The 18954-nt window shown below is 44.5% G+C and overlaps 1 protein-coding gene across 3 annotated transcripts in view; it reads right to left on the bottom strand.

Moving 5' to 3' along the window:
• Positions 1 to 896: 896 nt before the first annotated feature.
• LOC129843057 (desmin-like) overlaps positions 897 to 18954 on the bottom strand; it is a 26249-nt gene continuing 8191 nt past the window's right edge. Inside the window, exons 4-11 of one of the 3 annotated variants that reach the window (XM_055911809.1) lie at positions 15091 to 15252; positions 14509 to 14634; positions 10334 to 10554; positions 6827 to 6855; positions 6713 to 6778; positions 5354 to 5439; positions 4130 to 4210; positions 897 to 1939 (exon numbers count right to left, since the gene is read on the bottom strand). In XM_055911809.1, coding sequence (XP_055767784.1) covers positions 1898 to 1939; positions 4130 to 4210; positions 5354 to 5439; positions 6713 to 6778; positions 6827 to 6855; positions 10334 to 10554; positions 14509 to 14634; positions 15091 to 15252 — 813 coding nt within the window. In that variant the 3' untranslated portion in view covers positions 897 to 1897. Of the gene's footprint in view, positions 1940 to 4129; positions 4211 to 5353; positions 5440 to 6712; positions 6856 to 10333; positions 10555 to 14508; positions 14635 to 15090; positions 15253 to 18954 lie in introns of all 3 variants that reach the window. The other 2 variants (XM_055911808.1, XM_055911810.1) reach the window with 2 other exon arrangements.

The following is an 18954-nucleotide window of genomic DNA, read 5'->3' as shown; positions in this document are numbered from 1 at the left end:
TCTGAGGTCGTTTTTTCTGGGCTCTTTAGGTTGGTTTTAGTTTATTTCGGTTGGTTGTGCATGCTACTTCAATCATAATTCATACTTCATAATCATAATTCATACGTGTCTGTCCACTTTTGTATTTGGTGGTGAGCTAACATAAATATATGTGGTGTTTTCTCTGTAAAACATTTAAAAAATCGGACATGTTGGCTGGATTGACAAGATGTTTATCTTTCAAATGCTGTATTGGACTTGTTAATGTGTAAAAGTTAAATATTTTTAAAAAATAGATTTTGAATTTCGCGCCCTGCAGGGGTGTCATTTTCGGTCCGAGGTCGGGCTTGCACGCCAAACAGGTTAAAAGGTTATCTTGAGCCAGTCTCCTACAGCAGGAAAATAATCATGCAGTAACAGGAATGTACATTATTATGTGGATTATAATTAATGGACATTTGTATAGCGGGAGCGAGGGAAGGAGGGAGGGAGGGAGGGATGGAGGAGAGAGCATGGGGGGACAGAGGGAGGGAGCGAGGGAGGAGAGAACATGGGGGCGTGGGAGGGAGCGAAGGAGGGAGGGGGCGAGGGAGCGAAGGATGGAGGGAGGGAGCGAGGGAGGGAACGAGCGAAGGAGCGAAAGATGGAGGGAGGGAGCGAAGGATGGAGGGTGCGAGGGAGGGAACGAGTGAAGGAGCGAAGGATGGAGGGAGGGAGCGAAGGATGGAGGGTGGAAGGAGGGAGGGTACGAGGGAGGGTAGCTCATCAATAAACCCATCCATGTTTTATTTCACTGTTAATCCAGCGTTAATCCACCGTTAATCCACTGAATAAAATATGACCCAAGCTTGACTGATACAGTTACTATCACTTGATAGCAATTTACACACAGAGGTGGTGGGTAAATAAAAGCCAAATCAACATACAAAGTATTTTATTTCAGATCATCGGCTGTGAAACATTGTGAAGCAGATAGACCCTTTCTGACACACACACACACACAAAGAAACGTGCACTACAGAGATACAACTCTTGACATTCTGGAGATCCCCTCTAGCCATGTATGTTCTGTTCTGGCCAGGGCCTGACTTGACTTTCATTCCACCTTGTTCCCACCTTCTGATTACTATAACATTGTGTTCTGATGACATTAACATTGTATTCTGATTACGGTAACATTGTCTTCTGATTACGGTAACATTGTCTTCTGATTACGGTAACATTGTCTTCTGATTACAGTAACATTGTCTTCTGATTACGGTAACATTGTATTCTGATTACATTAACATTGTCTTCTGATTACGGTAACATTGTCTTCTGATTACGGTAACATTGTCTTCTGATTACATTAACATTGCCTTCTGATTAAGGTAGCATTGTATTCTGATTACGCTAACATTGTCTTCTGATTACAGTAACATTGTCTTCTGATTACAGTAACATTGTCTTCTGATTACAGTAGCATTGCCTTCTGATTACGGTAACATTGCCTTCTGATTACGGTAACATTGTATTCTGATTACGGTAACATTGTCTTCTGATAATGGTAACATTGCCTTCTCATTACGGTAACATTGCCTTCTGATTAGGGTAACATTGCCTTCTGATTACGGTAACATTGTCTTCTGATTACTGTAGCATTGTCTTCATCTGTCTTCTTCTCCTTTGGTGATTGGTCATATAAAATCTGATTACTAGGAGTTAGTGAGTTATGAACATACCTAACCCTTTGTAAGGTGGTTATAACACTTCGTAAGGTGTTGATAACTCACTCCCTCTCAAAAAGAGACCTTTCAAACGAGACTTTCCTTAGAAAAGCTAACTAGAGCAGCCCTTGTATCTTGGTATGTAAACGTCCTTAAAAAAAAATGTTTTATTAACTTGTTGTTGCTTCGTTTGTTATTGTTGTTGTTGTTGTTTACATGATGTCTTGCTGGTGCTGTGTAGATTCACTGACCACCTATGGAAGGAAAAGAGAGTCAGTACAAGGTTCAAAGGTCAGGCACAGAGAGAGACAACAAAAACAGATAGTCCAGAGAGACGACGTGTATAGATTTTTATTTGACTTGTTTATTGTACCTTTCTGTCAACAGGGAGTCCCATTGAGACCAATGTCTCTTTCACAAGGGAGCCCTGCATCGTACAATTACACAACTTTTTTTTTTTTACAAAATACAACAGAATACAAAACACGATAATGAACGAGTCCCCTTTATATAAATACCTTGGGAATTTGGTTCGATGACAAGTTGTCATTTAAAAACACGCAGACGAGCTAACGAAATAAACTGAGACTTTAAACTGGGCTGGTTCTACAGAAATATATTGCTTGGTTGTAAGGAAAACAATTGTTCAGTCGATTTTCCTGTCAGCCTTTCACTATGGGCGACATCATCTATATAAACGCTGCTGCCACTTCTTCAAAACTATTGGATACTGCTTACCATAGGCCACTCCGCGTTCTTACGGGTGACATCGCTGTGTGTCAGAGTCGCTGGCAGAGCGCAGCGTGCAGCTTAGCGGTTAGGACGTTTGGGGCAGTAAGCGAAAGATCGCGGGTTTGAATACCCAAGGTGAGAACTCAGTCCATGTGCCCTTGAGCAAGGCACTTAACCCTAATTTGCTCCTGGGGAGCCGTACTACTACGGCTGACCCTGTAAAACAACACCTATCATACTACTCTGACTGACCCTGTAAAACACCTGTCATACTACTATGACTGACCCTGTAAAACAACACCTATCATACTACTATGACTGACCCTGTAAAACAACACCTATCATACTACTATGACTGACCCTGTACAACAACACCTATCATACTACTATGGCTGACCCTGTAAAACAACACCTATCATACTACTATGACTGACCCTGTAAAACAACACCTATCATACTACTATGACTGACCCTGTACAACAACACCTATCATACTACTATGGCTGACCCTGTAAAACAACACCTATCATACTACTATGGCTGACCCTGTAAAACAACACCTATCATACTACTATGGCTGACCCTGTAAAACAACACCTTACACTGCACCTATCATACTACTATGGCTGACCCTGTAAAACAACACATTACACTGCACCTATGGCTGACCCTGTAAAACAACACCTTACACTGCACCTATGGCTGACCCTGTAAAACAACACCTATCATACTACTGACTGACCCTGTAAAACAACACCTATCATACTACTATGGCTGACCCTGTAAAACAACACCTATCATACTACTATGGCTGACCCTGTAAAACAACACCTTACACTGCACCTATGGCTGACCCTGTAAAACAACACCTTACACTGCACCTATGGCTGACCCTGTAAAACAACACCTTACACTGCACCAATGGCTGACCCTGTAAAACAACACCTTACACTGCACCTATGGCTGACCCTGTAAAACAACACATTACACTGCACCTATGACTGACCCTGTAAAACAACACCTTACACTGCACCTATGGCTGACCCTGTAAAACAACACCTTACACTACTATGGCTGACCCTGTAAAACAACACATTACACTGCACCTATGGCTGACCCTGTAAAACAACACCTTACACTGCACCTATGGCTGACCCTGTAAAACAACACCTTACACTGCACCTATGGCTGACCCTGTAAAACAACACCTTACACTGCACCTATCATACTACTATGGCTGACCCTGTAAAACAACACCTTACACTGCACCTATCCAGTTTATGTGACAATACAACATCTCATTTTCCTCAATATTTGTGCAACATTGCCATCTATTCATTTACACAGCTCTGTTACATAAATTACCATAATACTTCACATCGCTCCTGACCCACGGAAGTAGGACATATCGTACTCGCTCACAGGAACGAAAAACTCTTGAAATTCCTTTGGTAGCTACCGATTTACGTTAAACAGGCGTTTGTTTTTAGGGAACGAATTTCAGAGTACCCTACAATTAGACGTACTAGTTCCTTTTGGGAATTTTAGAATTTTAGAATTGTTTTAGCATTCTAATTGTATTGTTGTATTTGTTGTATTGTTTGTATTTGTTGTGTTGTATTGTTGTTTGTGTTTGTATTATTGTTTGTGTTGTTTGTAGTTGTCATGACGCTGCCGTTATCCGACCTCTGACCTCTCTCCTTGTTATGTACCTTGTTTTTTCTGCTGCTTTTTTTTTTTTTTTGTGAAACAGGGCTCTCTTCCAAAAGAGACATGGTCTCAAAGGGACTTTCCTGTGAAAATAAAGGTTAAATAAATACAATAAAATACATATACTGGAGACAAGGACAGTTAAAGTGTGGACAGGACAGTGACTATACAACTCTAGTTTACTGTGAACAATAGTGTGTTCTCCAGGGTTCAGTCAATTCAGGAAGTAAAATTATAAATTCAGGAAGTAAAATGTAAATCCAGGAAGTAAATTTAAATTCCAATTCCGAAATTCTCCTCAATGGTTTTCTTTTTGTTGTTGTTGTAATTTAACTCCTTTTTCTCCCCAATTTCGTGATTTCCAATTACGATCTTGTCTCGTCGCTGCAACTCCCCAACGGGTTCGGGAAGGTGAAGGTCGAGACATGCATCCTCCGAAACAGGACCCGCCAAACCTCGCTTCTTAACACCCGCCCGCTTAACCCGGAAGCACCGTTCAACTGGCGACCAAGGTCAGCCTGCAGGCGCCCAGCCCGCCACAAGGAGTCGCTGGAGCGCGATGAGCCATGTAAAGCCCCCACGGCCAAACTTTCCCCTAACCCAGACGACGCTGAAGCCAATTGTGTACCGCCCTATGGGACTTTCGGTTACGGCCGGTTGTGACAGCCTGGGATCGAACCCGGGTCTGTAGTAATGCACTGCACCACTCGGTAGGCCGTCTCAATGCTTTTCTATTAAGAACATGTTAAATTGGAATCAGGAATTTCTGTTCACTTCATGAATTGTCTGAAGTGAAATGATATTGACCCGAACCCTGGTGTCCTCTGTACATCTCTTAACTGTGAGAGGAGGGTGAGATGCTCAGAGGTGCGGTAGAGTCATCAGGTCTAGTACTGAGGTGTTCAGGATAGGAGAAGTGAGTTAAATTAAAGGTAGTTGGATAAACAGTTGAGATGTAAACTGTACTTACACACAGAGCACTAGCACCCTCGCTCAATGAATATTTCATCTAGATTAAAATGCATTAATTAAATCACTGTAAGGCTATGAAATGCTATGTTCAAGTGCAAAATAACACCCTATTCCTTATATATATAGTGTGCTACTTTTGACCAGAGTCCTGGGCCCTGGTAGTGCACTATGAAGGGCACATGGAGTTATTTAGAATGAGGCCTATATTGGTCCATAGTGTCTTCTGTTTATGTCGTTCTGTCTGTTTAGCTCACCTCGCCATCGCGGGTTTCGATGGTCTTGATCAGAACAGTCTTCTTGGAGTGGACCTCTGATGAACGCCCGGCGTCTGGGCTGGTCTCTGCAGGGAGAGGACAGAGGTAACACAACCTCAGTCTAACCTCAGGACTAAGCTCCCAGGCTTAATGAGACTCGGAAAAAAAAGATGTCAACGCAAGACTAACCAACTATCTCTAGGCTGATGTTTTGAATGGAAAGTATAGACCACAACCTAGCCTCAACCTAACCACAACCTAACCACAACCTAACCACAACCTAACCACAACCTAACCTCAACCTAACCTCAACCTAACCACAACCTAACCACAACCTAACCTAACCAACTATCTCTAGGCTGATGTTTTGAATGGAAAGTATAGACCACAAGTAACCCTACCTCAACCTAACCTCAACCTAACCCTACCTCAACCTAACCTAACCGTAACCTAGCCACAACCACAACCTAACCCTACCTCAACCTAAACCCCAAAACAACCTTAGTCTCCTACCACAGCAGCAGAGAGGAGATAGTCCCGTGAGGCTGAGGTAAAAACAACCACAATCTAACCTCAACCTAACCTCAACCTAACCCTACCTCAACCTAACCACAACCTAGCCCTACATCAACCTAACCACAACCTAACCCTACCTCAACCTAACCTCAACCTAGCCCTACATCAACCTAACCTCAACCTAACCCTACCTCAACCTAACCACAACCTAGCCCTACATCAACCTAACCACAATCTAACCCTACCTCAACCTAACCTCAACCTAACCCTACCTCAACCTAACCTCAACCTAGCCCTACATCAACCTAACCACAATCTAACCCTACCTCAACCTAACCACAATCTAACCCTAGCTCAACCTAACCACAAACTAACCCTACCTCAACCTAACCACAATCTAACCCTACCTCAACCTAACCACAATCTAACCCTACCTCAACCTAACCACAACCTAACCCTACCTCAACCTAACCACAATCTAACCCTACCTCAACCTAACCACAATCTAACCCTACCTCAACCTAACCACAATCTAACCCTACCTCAACCTAACCACAACCCAACCCTACCTCAACCTAACCACAACCTAACCTCAACCTAACCACAACCTAACCCTACCTCAACCTAACCACAACCTAACCCAAAAGCCACAGTTGATTTATGACATCCTTAATCAATATTAATTAAGTCTAATCATGCTCCATAATATTAATTTGGCTGGCAAACAAGACGTACCGTGGTCTTAAAATGATCAATACCTGAAATGCATCATCTGTCAACCTATTTTCCACTTCTCCCCCCCCCCTTGTGGTAAAATGTGATGCTGAGGAAACGTGTTCTCACCTCTGAATCCAATAGTGGAATATGATGAGGCAGCAGAGTGAGCAGCAGAGTGAGCAGCAGAGTGAGCAGCAGAGTGAGCAGCAGAGTGAGCAGCAGAGTGAGCAGCAGAGTGAGAAGCAGAGTGAGAGCCAGATACGGTGATGCTGGGGAAAGACAGAGAGAAGACAAAACATACAGAAAACATACAGGAAAATTATATCTATTTGACTGTTTGGATTGTTTGAAAGTCCCTGCAACAATCTATTGTGGCTGATTCCATTCATGATGACCTCCCTCGCCTAACTTTTATCCTGGCTCTATCGCAATGTGTCTTTTGCAATTCCTTACATCTTTTCTCCTCTCCCTCCTTCTCAACAGTAATGGGGAAGAGGAAGAGGAAGTACAAGTGTATCCTACCCGGGAAGAGTTTTAATATCTGCCACACCCCCTTTGAATCAGCTGTTGTATTGTCTGAGGAGAAAAAAGCCTGCACACATTTTAAAATATGGTACTTATTGTTTTACCTATAAAATATCTTGCGCAACTAACTTAATTTGTTTTGATCAATTTATACATGTATTTTGGGATCCCTCCCCCTACTCCCCTCCTCCCTCTTCTCTACCCCTCCCCCTACTCCTCCCCTCCCTCTTCTCTATCCCTCCCCCTACTTCTCCCCTCCCTCTTCTCTATCCCTCCCCCTACTCCTCCCCTTCCTCTTCTCTATCCCTCCCCCTACTCCTCCCCTTCCTCTTCTCTATCCCTCCCCCTACTCCTCCCCTTCCTCTTCTCTATCCCTCCCCCTACTCCTCCCCTTCCTCTTCTCTATCCCTCCCCCTACTTCTCCCCTCCCTCTTCTCTACCCCTCCCCCTACTTCTCCCCTCCCTCTTCTCTATCCCTCCCCCTACACCTCCACTCCCTCTTCTCTACCCCTCCCCCTACTCCTCCCCTCCCTATTCTCTATCCCTACTTCTCCCCTCCCTCTTCTCTATCCCTCCCCCTACACCTCCACTCCCTCTTCTCTATCCCTCCCCCTACTCCTCCCCTCCCTCTTCTCCATCCCTCCCCCTACTCCCCCCCTTCCTCTTCTCTATCCCTCCCCCTACTCCTCCCCTTCCTCTTCTCTATCCCTCCCCCTACTTCTCCCCTCCCTCTTCTCTACCCCTCCCCCTACTTCTCCCCTCCCTCTTCTCTATCCCTCCCCCTACACCTCCACTCCCTCTTCTCTACCCCTCCCCCTACTCCTCCCCTCCCTATTCTCTATCCCTACTTCTCCCCTCCCTCTTCTCTATCCCTCCCCCTACACCTCCCCTCCCTCTTCTCTATCCCTCCCCCTACTCCTCCCCTCCCTCTTCTCCATCCCTCCCCCTACTCCTCCCCTACCTCTTCTCTCTCCCCCCCTACACCTCCCCTACCTCTTCTCTATCCCCCCCTACACCTCCCCTCCCTCTTCTCTATCTCTCCCCCTACACCTCTCCTCCCTCTTCTCTATCCCTCCCCCTACTCCTCCCCTACCTCTTCTCTATCCCCCCCTACACCTCACCTACCTCTTCTCTATCCCCCCCTACTCCTCCCCTACCTCTTCTCTATCCCTCCCCCTAAACCTCTCCTCCCTCTTCTCTACCCCTCCCCCTACTCCTCCCCTTCCCCCTACTCCTCCCCTCCCTCTTCTCTATCCCTCCCCCTACACCTCCCCTCCCTCTTCTCTATCCCCCCCCTACACCTCTCCTCCCTCTTCTCTATCCCTCCCCCTACTCCTCCCCTACCTCTTCTCTATCCCTCCCCCTACACCTCTCCTCCCTCTTCTCTACCCCTCCCCCTACTCCTCCCCTTCCCCCTACACCTCACCTACCTCTTCTCTATCCCCCCTACTCCTCCCCTACCTCTTCTCTATCCCTCCCCCTACACCTCCCCTCCCTCTTCTCTATCCCCCCCTACACCTGTCCTCCCTCTTCTCTACCCCTCCCCCTACACCTCCCCTCCCTCTTCTCTATCCCTCCCCCTACACCTCTCCTCCCTGTTCTCTATCCCTCCCCCTACTCCTCCCCTACCTCTTCTCTATCCCCCCCTACACCTCACCTACCTCTTCTCTATCCCCCCCTACTCCTCCCCTACCTCTTCTCTATCCCTCCCCCTACACCTCTCCTCCCTCTTCTCTACCCCTCCCCCTACTCCTCCCCTTCCCCCTACTCCTCCCCTCCCTCTTCTCTATCCCTCCCCCTACACCTCCCCTCCCTCTTCTCTATCCCCCCTACACCTCTCCTCCCTCTTCTCTATCCCTCCCCCTACTCCTCCCCTACCTCTTCTCTATCCCTCCCCCTACACCTCTCCTCCCTCTTCTCTACCCCTCCCCCTACTCCTCCCCTTCCCCCTACACCTCACCTACCTCTTCTCTATCCCCCCTACTCCTCCCCTACCTCTTCTCTATCCCTCCCCCTACACCTCCCCTCCCTCTTCTCTATCCCCCCTACACCTGTCCTCCCTCTTCTCTATCCCTCCCCCTACACCTCCCCTCCCTCTTCTCTATCCCTCCCCCTACACCTCTCCTCCCTGTTCTCTATCCCTCCCCCTACTCCTCCCCTTCCCCCTACTCCTCCCCTTCCCCCTACTCCTCCCCTACCTCTTCTCTATCCCTCCAACCTACACCTCTCCTCTCTCTTCTCTATCCCCCCCTACACCTGCCCTCCCCCTTACTCCTCTCCTCCCTCTTCTCTATTCCTCCCCCTACTCCTCCCCTACCTCTTCTCTATCCCTCCCCCTACACCTCCCCTCCCTCTTCTCTATCCCCCCCTACACCTCCCCTCCCTCTTCTCTATTCCCCCCTACACCTCCCCTCCCTCTTCTCTATCCCTCCCCCTACACCTCTCCTCCCTCTTCTCTATCCCTCCCCCTACTCCTCCCCTTCCCCCTACTCCTCCCCTCCCTCTTCTCTATCCCCCCCTACACCTCCCCTCCCTCTTCTCTATCCCTCCCCTACCTCTTCTCTATCCCTCCCCCTACACCTCTCCTCTCTCTTCTCTATCCCCCCTACACCTGTCCTCCCTCTTCTCTATCCCTCCCCCTACACCTGTCCTCCCCCTTACTCCTCCCCTACCTCTTCTCTATCCCTCCCCCTACACCTCCCCTCTCTCTTCTCTATCCCCCCCTACACCTCCCCTCCGTCTTCTCTTTTCCCCCCTACACCTCCCCTCCCTCCCTCTTCTCTATCCCTCCCCCTACTCCTCCCCTACCTCTTCTCTATCCCTCCCCCTACACCTCTCCTCTCTCTTCTCTATCCCTCCCCCTACACCTCCCCTCCCTCTTCTCTATCCCTCCCCCTACTCCTCCCCTACCTCTTCTCTATCCCTCCCCCTACACCTCTCCTCTCTCTTCTCTATCCCTCCCCCTACACCTCTCCTCTCTCTTCTCTATCCCCCCCCTACACCTCTCCTCCCCCTTACTCCTCCCCTACCTCTTCTCTATCCCCCCCCTACACCTCTCCTCTCTCTTCTCTATCCCTCCCCCTACACCTCCCCTCCCTCTTCTCTATCCCTCCCCCTACACCTCTCCTCCCTCTTCTCTATCCCTCCCCCTACTCCTCCCTTTCCCCCTACACCTCTCCTCCCACTTCTCTATCCCTCCCTCTACTTATCCCTCTCTCCTACCGGCTCTCCTCTCCCTCCAGTAGCTTCCTGTAGGTAGCGATCTCTATATCCAGGGCCATCTTGACATTGAGGAGGTCCTGGTACTCTCTGAGGTGACGAGCCATCTCATCCTTCATCTTGGCAATCTCAGCCTCCAGACGGGTGACGGAGTCCTGGTAACCTCCAGCCTCGTTTCCCAGACGATCCTCCATCTCCCTCATCTGCCTCAGCAGAGACTCGTTCTGTAGGGGAGAGAGAGAGGGAGAGAGGGATGATTACATAAACAGGTAAGGTAGGTAAACAGGTATCATAGTTAGGTTGAGAGGGGAGCTGGTGGAGAGGTGATTGAAGTGATGATAGGTTAAGGAATTGTCCTGAAGTGTGTACTACTCCCCACATATTTAAACCGTTGGACTGTCAAATACAGAAGAGAAGTATACACTTAATTCAGGAGGATCTAGAGTATGATGTAGTAATATAGAATAGGATGTAGTAATATAGAGTAGAATGTAGTAATATAGAGCAGGATGTAGTAATATAGAGTAGGATGTAGTAATATAGAGTAGGATGTAGTAATATAGAGCAGGATGTAGTAACAGAGTAGGAGGTAGTAATATAGAGTAGGGTCTAGTAATATAGAGTAGGGTGTAGTAATATAGAGTAGGATGTAGTAATATAGAGTAGGATGTAGTAATATAGAGTAGGATGTAGTAATATAGAGTAGGATGTAGTAATATAGAGTAGGGTGTAGTAATATAGAGTAGGATGTAGTAATATAGAGTAGGATGTAGTAATATAGAATAGGATGTAGTAATATAGAGTAGGAGGTAGTAATATAGAGTAGGATGTAGTAATATAGAATAGAATGTAGTAATATAGAGTAGGGTGTAGTAATATAGAGTAGAATGTAGTAATATAGAGTAGGATGTAGTAATATAGAGTAGGATGTAGTAATATAGAGTAGGGTGTAGTAATATAGAGTAGGATGTAGTAATATAGAGTAGGGTGTAGTAATATAGAGTAGGATGTAGTAATATAGAGTAGGATGTAGTAATATAGAGCAGGATGTAGTAACAGAGTAGGATGTAGTAATATAGAGTAGAATGTAGTAATATAGAGTAGGATGTAGTAATATAGAGTAGGATGTAGTAATATAGAGTAGAATGTAGTAATATAGAGTAGGATGTAGTAATATAGAGTAGGGTGTAGTAATATAGAGTAGGATGTAGTAATATAGAGTAGGATGTAGTAATATAGAGTAGAATGTAGTAATATAGAGTAGAATGTAGTAATATAGAGTAGGATGTAGTAATATAGAGCAGGATGTAGTAATATAGAGTAGAATGTAGTAATATAGAGTAGGGTGTAGTAATATAGAGTAGGATGTAGTAATATAGAGTAGGATGTAGTAATATAGAGTAGAATGTAGTAATATAGAGTAGAATGTAGTAATATAGAGTAGGATGTAGTAATATAGAGTAGGATGTAGTAATATAGAGTAGGATGTAGTATAGTCCAGGAGGATATAGAGTAAGATGTAGTAACAGAGTATGATGTAGTAACAGAGTATGATGTAGTAATGTAGAGTAGGATGTAGTAATATAGAGTAGGATGTAGTAATATAGAGTAGGATGTAGTAATATAGAGTAGGATGTAGTAATATAGAGCAGGATGTAGTAATATAGAGTAGGATGTAGTAATATAGAGTAGGATGTAGTAATATAGAGTAGGATGTAGTAACAGAGTAGGATGTAGTAATATAGAGTGGGATGTAGTAATATAGAGTAGGATGTAGTAATATAGAGTAGGATGTAGTAACAGAGTAGAATGTAGTAATATAGAGTAGGATGTAGTAACAGAGTAGAATGTAGTAATATAGAGTAGGATGTAGTAACAGAGTAGAATGTAGTAATATAGAGTAGGATGTAGTAATATAGAGTAGGGTGTAGTAATATAGAGTAGGATGTAGTAATATAGAGTAGAATGTAGTAATATAGAGTAGGATGTAGTAATATAGAGTAGGGTGTAGTAATATAGAGTAGGATGTAGTAATATAGAGCAGGATGTAGTAATATAGAGTAGGATGTAGTAATATAGAGTAGGGTGTAGTAATATAGAGTAGGATGTAGTAATATAGAGTAGGATGTAGTAATATAGAGTAGGATGTAGTAATATAGAGTAGGATCTAGTAATATAGAGTAGGATGTAGTAATATAGAGTAGGATGTAGTAACAGAGTAGGATGTAGTAATATAGAGTAGAATGTAGTAATATAGAGCAGGATGTAGTAATATAGAGTAGGATGTAGTAATATAGAGTAGGATGTAGTAATATAGAGTAGGATGTAGTAACAGAGTAGAATGTAGTAATATAGAGTAGGATGTAGTAATATAGAGTAGGATGTAGTAATATAGAGCAGGATGTAGTAATATAGAGTAGGATGCAGTAATATAGAGTAGGATGTAGTAATATAGAGTAGGATGTAGTAATATAGAGTAGGATGCAGTAATATAGAGCAGGATGTAGTAATATAGAGTAGGATGTAGTAATAGAGTAGAATGTGGTAATATAGAGTAGAATGTAGTAATATAGAGTAGGATGTAGTAACAGAGTAGAATGTAGTAATATAGAGTAGGATGTAGTAATATAGAAAAGGATGTAGTAATATAGAGTAGGGTCTAGTAATATAGAGTAGGGTGTAGTAATATAGAGTAGGATGTAGTAATATAGAGTAGGATGTAGTAATATAGAGTAGGATGTAGTAATATAGAGTAGGATGTAGTAATATAGAGTAGGGTGTAGTAATATAGAGTAGGATGTAGTAATATAGAGCAGGATGTAGTAATATAGAGTAGGATGTAGTAACAGAGTAGAATGTAGTAATATAGAGTAGGATGTAGTAATATAGAGTAGGATGTAGTAATATAGAGTAGGGTGTAGTAATATAGAGTAGGATGTAGTAATATAGAGTAGGATGCAGTAATATAGAGTAGGATGTAGTAATATAGAGTAGGATGTAGTAATAGAGTAGAATGTGGTAATATAGAGTAGAATGTAGTAATATAGAGTAGAATGTAGTAATATAGAGTAGGATGTAGTAATATAGAGTAGAATGTAGTAATATAGAATAGGATGTAGTAATATAGAGTAGAATGTAGTAATATAGAGCAGGATGTAGTAATATAGAGTAGGATGTAGTAATATAGAATAGGATGTAGTAATATAGAGTAGTATGTAGTAATAGAGTAGTATGTAGTAATAGAGTAGAATGTGGTAATAGAGTAGAATGTGGTAATATAGAGTAGGATGTAGTAATAGAGTAGAATGTAGTAATATAGAGTAGGATGTAGTAATATAGAGTAGGATGTAGTAATAGAGTAGAATGTAGTAATATAGAGTAGGATGTAGTAATAGAGTAGGATGTAGTAATAGAGTAGGATGTAGTAATATAGAGTAGAATGTAGTAATATAGAATAGAATGTAGTAATATAGAATAGAATGTAGTAATATAGAGTAGAATGTAGTAATATAGAGTAGGATGTAGTAACAGAGCAGGATGTAGTAATATAGAATAGGATGTAGTAATATAGAGTAGGATGTAGTAATATAGAGTAGGATGTAGTAATATAGAGTAGGGTGTAATAATATAGAGTAGGATGTAGTAATATAGAGTAGGATGTAGTAATATAGAGTAGGGTGTAGTAATATAGAGTAGGGTGTAGTAATATAGAGTAGGGTGTAGTAATATAGAGTAGGGTGTAGTAATATAGAGTAGGGTGTAGTAATATAGAGTAGGGTGTAGTAATATAGAGTAGGGTGTAGTATTATAGAGTAGGGTGTAGTAATATAGAGTAGGGTGTAGTAATATAGAGTAGGATGTAGTAATATAGAGTAGGATGTAGTAATATAGAGCAGGATGTAGTAATATAGAGCAGGATGTAGTAATATAGAGTAGGATGTAGTAATATAGAGTAGGATGTAGTAATATAGAGTAGAATGTAGTAATATAGAGTAGGAGGTAGTAATATAGAGTAGGATGTAGTAATATAGAGTAGGGTGTAGTAATATAGAGTAGGATGTAGTAATATAGAGTAGGATGTAGTAATATAGAGTAGGATGTAGTAATATAGAGCAGGGTGCAGTAATATAGAGTAGGAGGTACTAACATAGAGTATGGTGTAGTAACAGAGTACTTACGGTTCCCTTGAGAGAGTCGATCTCACAGGTGTAGGACTGGATCTGATGTCTGAACTCCATGCTCTCCTGTTTGGACTGTCTCAGAGCATCGTTGTTCTTGTTCACAGCCAGGTTCAGGTCTGACACCTGGAGAGGAGGTGGAGACATGGGTTAGAATAGAAGCTACTGTCATATACTGTACCATATTATATAATACTACGGTGTGTTATAGACGGTGTTTACCTTGGACTTGTACCAGTCCTCAGTACTGTACCATATTATATAATACTACGGTGTATTATAGATGGTGTTTACCTTGGACTTGTACCAGTCCTCAGTACTGTACCATATTATATAATACTACGGTGTATTATAGATGGTGTTTACCTTGGACTTGTACCAGTCCTCAGTACTGTACCATATTATATAATACTCCTGTGTATTATAGATGGTGTTTACCTTGGACTTGTACCAGTCCGCAGTACTGTACCATATTATATAATACTACGGTGTATTATAGATGGTGTTTACCTTGGACTTGTACCAGTCCTCAGTACTGTACCATATTATATAATACTACGGTGTATTATAGATGGTGTTTACCTTGGACTTGTACCAGTCCTCAGCCTCTGAGATGTTCTTGGCTGCGATGCCCTCGTACTGCATACGGATGTCTCTGAGGGCAGCGGTCAGGTCCGGTTTGGACATATCCATCTGGACCTGCACCGAGGTCTCCTGCATCTGGCTCGTCAGCTCATGGATCTCCTGCAGGGGGTACGAGGTCAGAAGTTAGGGGTTTTAGGTCAGGGGTTAAAGGTCAGGGGTCAGAGGTTAGGTGTTATACGGGGTCAACTTGCGTTGTAACGGAGCGGTTTTATATGTAAGAATCAGAATCTCTGCTACGGTGGATGTTCTTTGCAGTAGTATAAACAGGATTTTTATTTGGATTACTAGCCTTTGTGAAGAGAGGTTCTGATCAAGGCTGAAACGTCAAGTTTTTTAAAGTTGCGTTAATATAATAATACGGTATTAATGGCGAACGTTGTGCCTTTTTATTCTTTAATGACCATTTAGCATAACAATCTACTTCTTTCCTCAACTTTCCTGAGTCATTCAACAGACAGGACAAAACCCTAGCTCCTACGATCCATAGACAGGACAAAACCCTGGCTCCTACGATCCATAGACGGGACAAAACCCTGGCTCCTACGATACATAGACAGGACAAAGCCCTGGCTCCTACGATCCACAGACAGGACAAAACCCTGGCTCCTACGATCCATAGACAGGACAAAACCCTGGCTCCTACGATACACAGACAGGACAAAACCCTGGCTCCTACGATCCATAGACAGGACAAAACCCTGGCTCCTACGATCCACAGACAGGACAAAACCCTGGCTCCAACGATCCACAGACAGGACAAAACCCTGGCTCCTACGATCCACAGACAGGACAAAACCCTGGCTCCTACGATCCACAGACAGGACAAAACCCTTGCTCCTACGATCCACAGACAGGACAAAACCCTGGCTCCTACGATCCACAGACAGGACAAAACCCTGGCTCCTACGATCCATAGACAGGACAAAACCCTGGCTCCTACGATCCATAGACAGGACAAAACCCTGGCTCCTACGATCCATAGACAGGACAAAACCCTGGCTCCTACAATACATAGACAGGACAAAACCCTGGCTCCTACAATACATAGACAGGACAAAACCCTGGCTCCAACGATCCACAGACAGGACAAAACCCTGGCTCCTACGATCCACAGACAGGACAAAACCCTGGCTCCTACGATCCACAGACAGGACAAAACCCTTGCTCCTACGATCCACAGACAGGACAAAACCCTGGCTCCTACGATCCATAGACAGGACAAAACCCTGGCTCCTACGATCCATAGACAGGACAAAACCCTGGCTCCTACGATCCATAGACAGGACAAAACCCTGGCTCCTACGATCCATAGACAGGACAAAACCCTGGCTCCTACAATACATAGACAGGACAAAACCCTGGCTCCTACAATACATAGACAGGACAAAACCCTGGCTCCTACGATCCACAGACAGGACAAAACCCTGGCTCCTACGATCCATAGACAGGACAAAACCCTGGCTCCTACGATCCATAGACAGGACAAAACCCTGGCTCCTACGATCCATAGACAGGACAAAACCCTGGCTCCTACGATCCATAGACAGGACAAAGCCCTGGCTCCTATGATCCATAGACAGGACAAAACCCTGGTTCCTATGATACACAGACAGGACAAAACCCTGGCACCTACGATCCACAGACAGGACAATACCCTGGCTCCTACGATCCACAGACAGGACAAAACCCTGGCCCCTACGATACATAGACAAGACAAAACCCTGGCTCCTATGATACACAGACAGGACAAAACCCTGGCTCCTACGATCCACAGACAGGACAAAACCCTGGCTCCTACGATCCATAGACAGGACAAAACCCTGGCTCCTACGATCCATAGACAGGACAAAACCCTGGCTCCTACGATCCATAGACAGGACAAAACCCTGGCTCATACAATACATAGATGGGACAATACCCTGGCTCCTACGATCCGCAGACAGCACAAAACCCTGGTCTCTCTCTCTCTCTCTCTCTCTCTCTCTCTCTCTCTCTCTCTCTCTCTGCCCTACATAGACAGGACCAATGGTCTCTCTCTGCCCTACATAGACAGGACCAATGGTCTCTTTCTCAGTCCTACATAGACAGGGCCAATGGTATCTCTCTGCCCTACATAGACAGGACCAATGGTCTCTCTCTCTCTCTCTGCCCTACATAGACAGGACCAATGGTCTCTCTCTCTCTGTCCTACATAGACAGGACCAATGGTCTCTCTCGCTCTCTCTGCCCTACATAGACAGGACCAATGGTCTCTCTCTCTGCCCTACATAGACAGGACCAATGGTCTCTCTCTCTCTCTCTCTCTCTCTCTCTCTCTCTCTCTCTCTCTCTCTCTCTCTCTCTCTCTCTCTCTCTCTCTGCCCTACATAGACAGGACCAATGGTCTCTCTCTGCCCTACATAGACAGGACCAATGGTCTCTCTCTCTCTCTCTCTCTCTCTCTCTCTCTCTCTCTCTCTCTCTCTCTCTCTCTCTGCCCTACATAGACAGAACCAATGGTCTCTCTCTCTGCCCTACATAGACAGGACCAATGGTCTCTCTCTCTCTCTCTCTCTCTCTCTCTCTCTCTCTCTCTCTCTCTCTCTCTCTCTCTCTGCCCTACATAGACAGAACCAATGGTCTCTCTCTGTCCTACATAGATAGGATCAATGGTCTCTCTCTCTGCCCTAAATATTTCCCAGCTGCTAGTCTCTCTATCTCATAGTTTAATTTTAGCTGTGCATCTGTTGAACAATGTTACAGAGGGCCCTCCATGTCACAGGCCCAGCTGACACTCTGCCTTAACCAAGCCGGGCCAAGCCAGGTCAGGCCGGGTCAGGCCAGCATAGCACTGAAGTCCAAATGTCAGAAGAGACAGCATGACAGGATCTGGCTTTAGAAACCATATCAAGTTCCTCCAGCCATTGTGCACTGTGTAACTGTACGGTTGTGTGTATGTGTGTGTGTGTCTGTGTGTTAATGTGAATGTGTGGTTGTGTGCGTGTGTGTGTGTGTGTGTCCACAGTAAGTATGTGTGTTATATTTACCCAGAATGCTCTGGCTACCATAGGAGTGAGTGAGTGTCACAGATATGATCCACTTGCTATAGAAACGACGACCTATGCATTTAGAGACGAGGAAAGTTCAACACATTTTGCAGGGTATAACTGTATGGTTGGAGATGTACGGTTGGAGATGTGTGGTTGGAGATGTATGGTTGGAGATGTATGGTTGGAGATGTATGGTTGGAGATGTATGGTTGGAGATGTACGGTTGGAGATGTATGGTTGGAGATGTGTGGTTGGAGATGTACGGTTGGAGATGTACGGTTGGAGATGTATGGTTGGAGATGTACGGTTGGAGATGTACGGTTGGAGAGGTACGGTTGGAGATGTACGGTTGGAGATGTACGGTTGGAGATGTATGGTTGGAGATGTACGGTTGGAGATGTACGGTTGGAGATGTACGGTTGGAGATGTACGGCTGGAGATGTACGGTTGGAGATGTACGGCTGGAGATGTACGGTTGGAGATGTACGGTTGGAGATGTACGGTTGGAGATGTACGGTTGGAGATGTACGGTTGGAGATGTACGGTTGGAGATGTACGGTTGGAGATGTACGGTTGGAGATGTACGGTATAGTAGCTGGGATTGTACGGTTGGAGATGTATGGTTGGAGATGTACGGTTGGAGATGTATGGTTGGAGATGTATGGTTGGAGATGTATGGTTGGAGATGTGTGGTTGGAGATGTATGGTTGGAGATGTATGGTTGGAGATGTATGGTTGGAGATGTATGGTTGGAGATGTCTGGTTGGAGATG

The sequence above is a fragment of the Salvelinus fontinalis genome, unplaced genomic scaffold, assembly GCF_029448725.1.
Source record: "Salvelinus fontinalis isolate EN_2023a unplaced genomic scaffold, ASM2944872v1 scaffold_0096, whole genome shotgun sequence".
Lineage (NCBI taxonomy): Eukaryota > Metazoa > Chordata > Actinopteri > Salmoniformes > Salmonidae > Salvelinus > Salvelinus fontinalis.
This window is presented reverse-complemented; position numbering and strand designations above follow the sequence as displayed.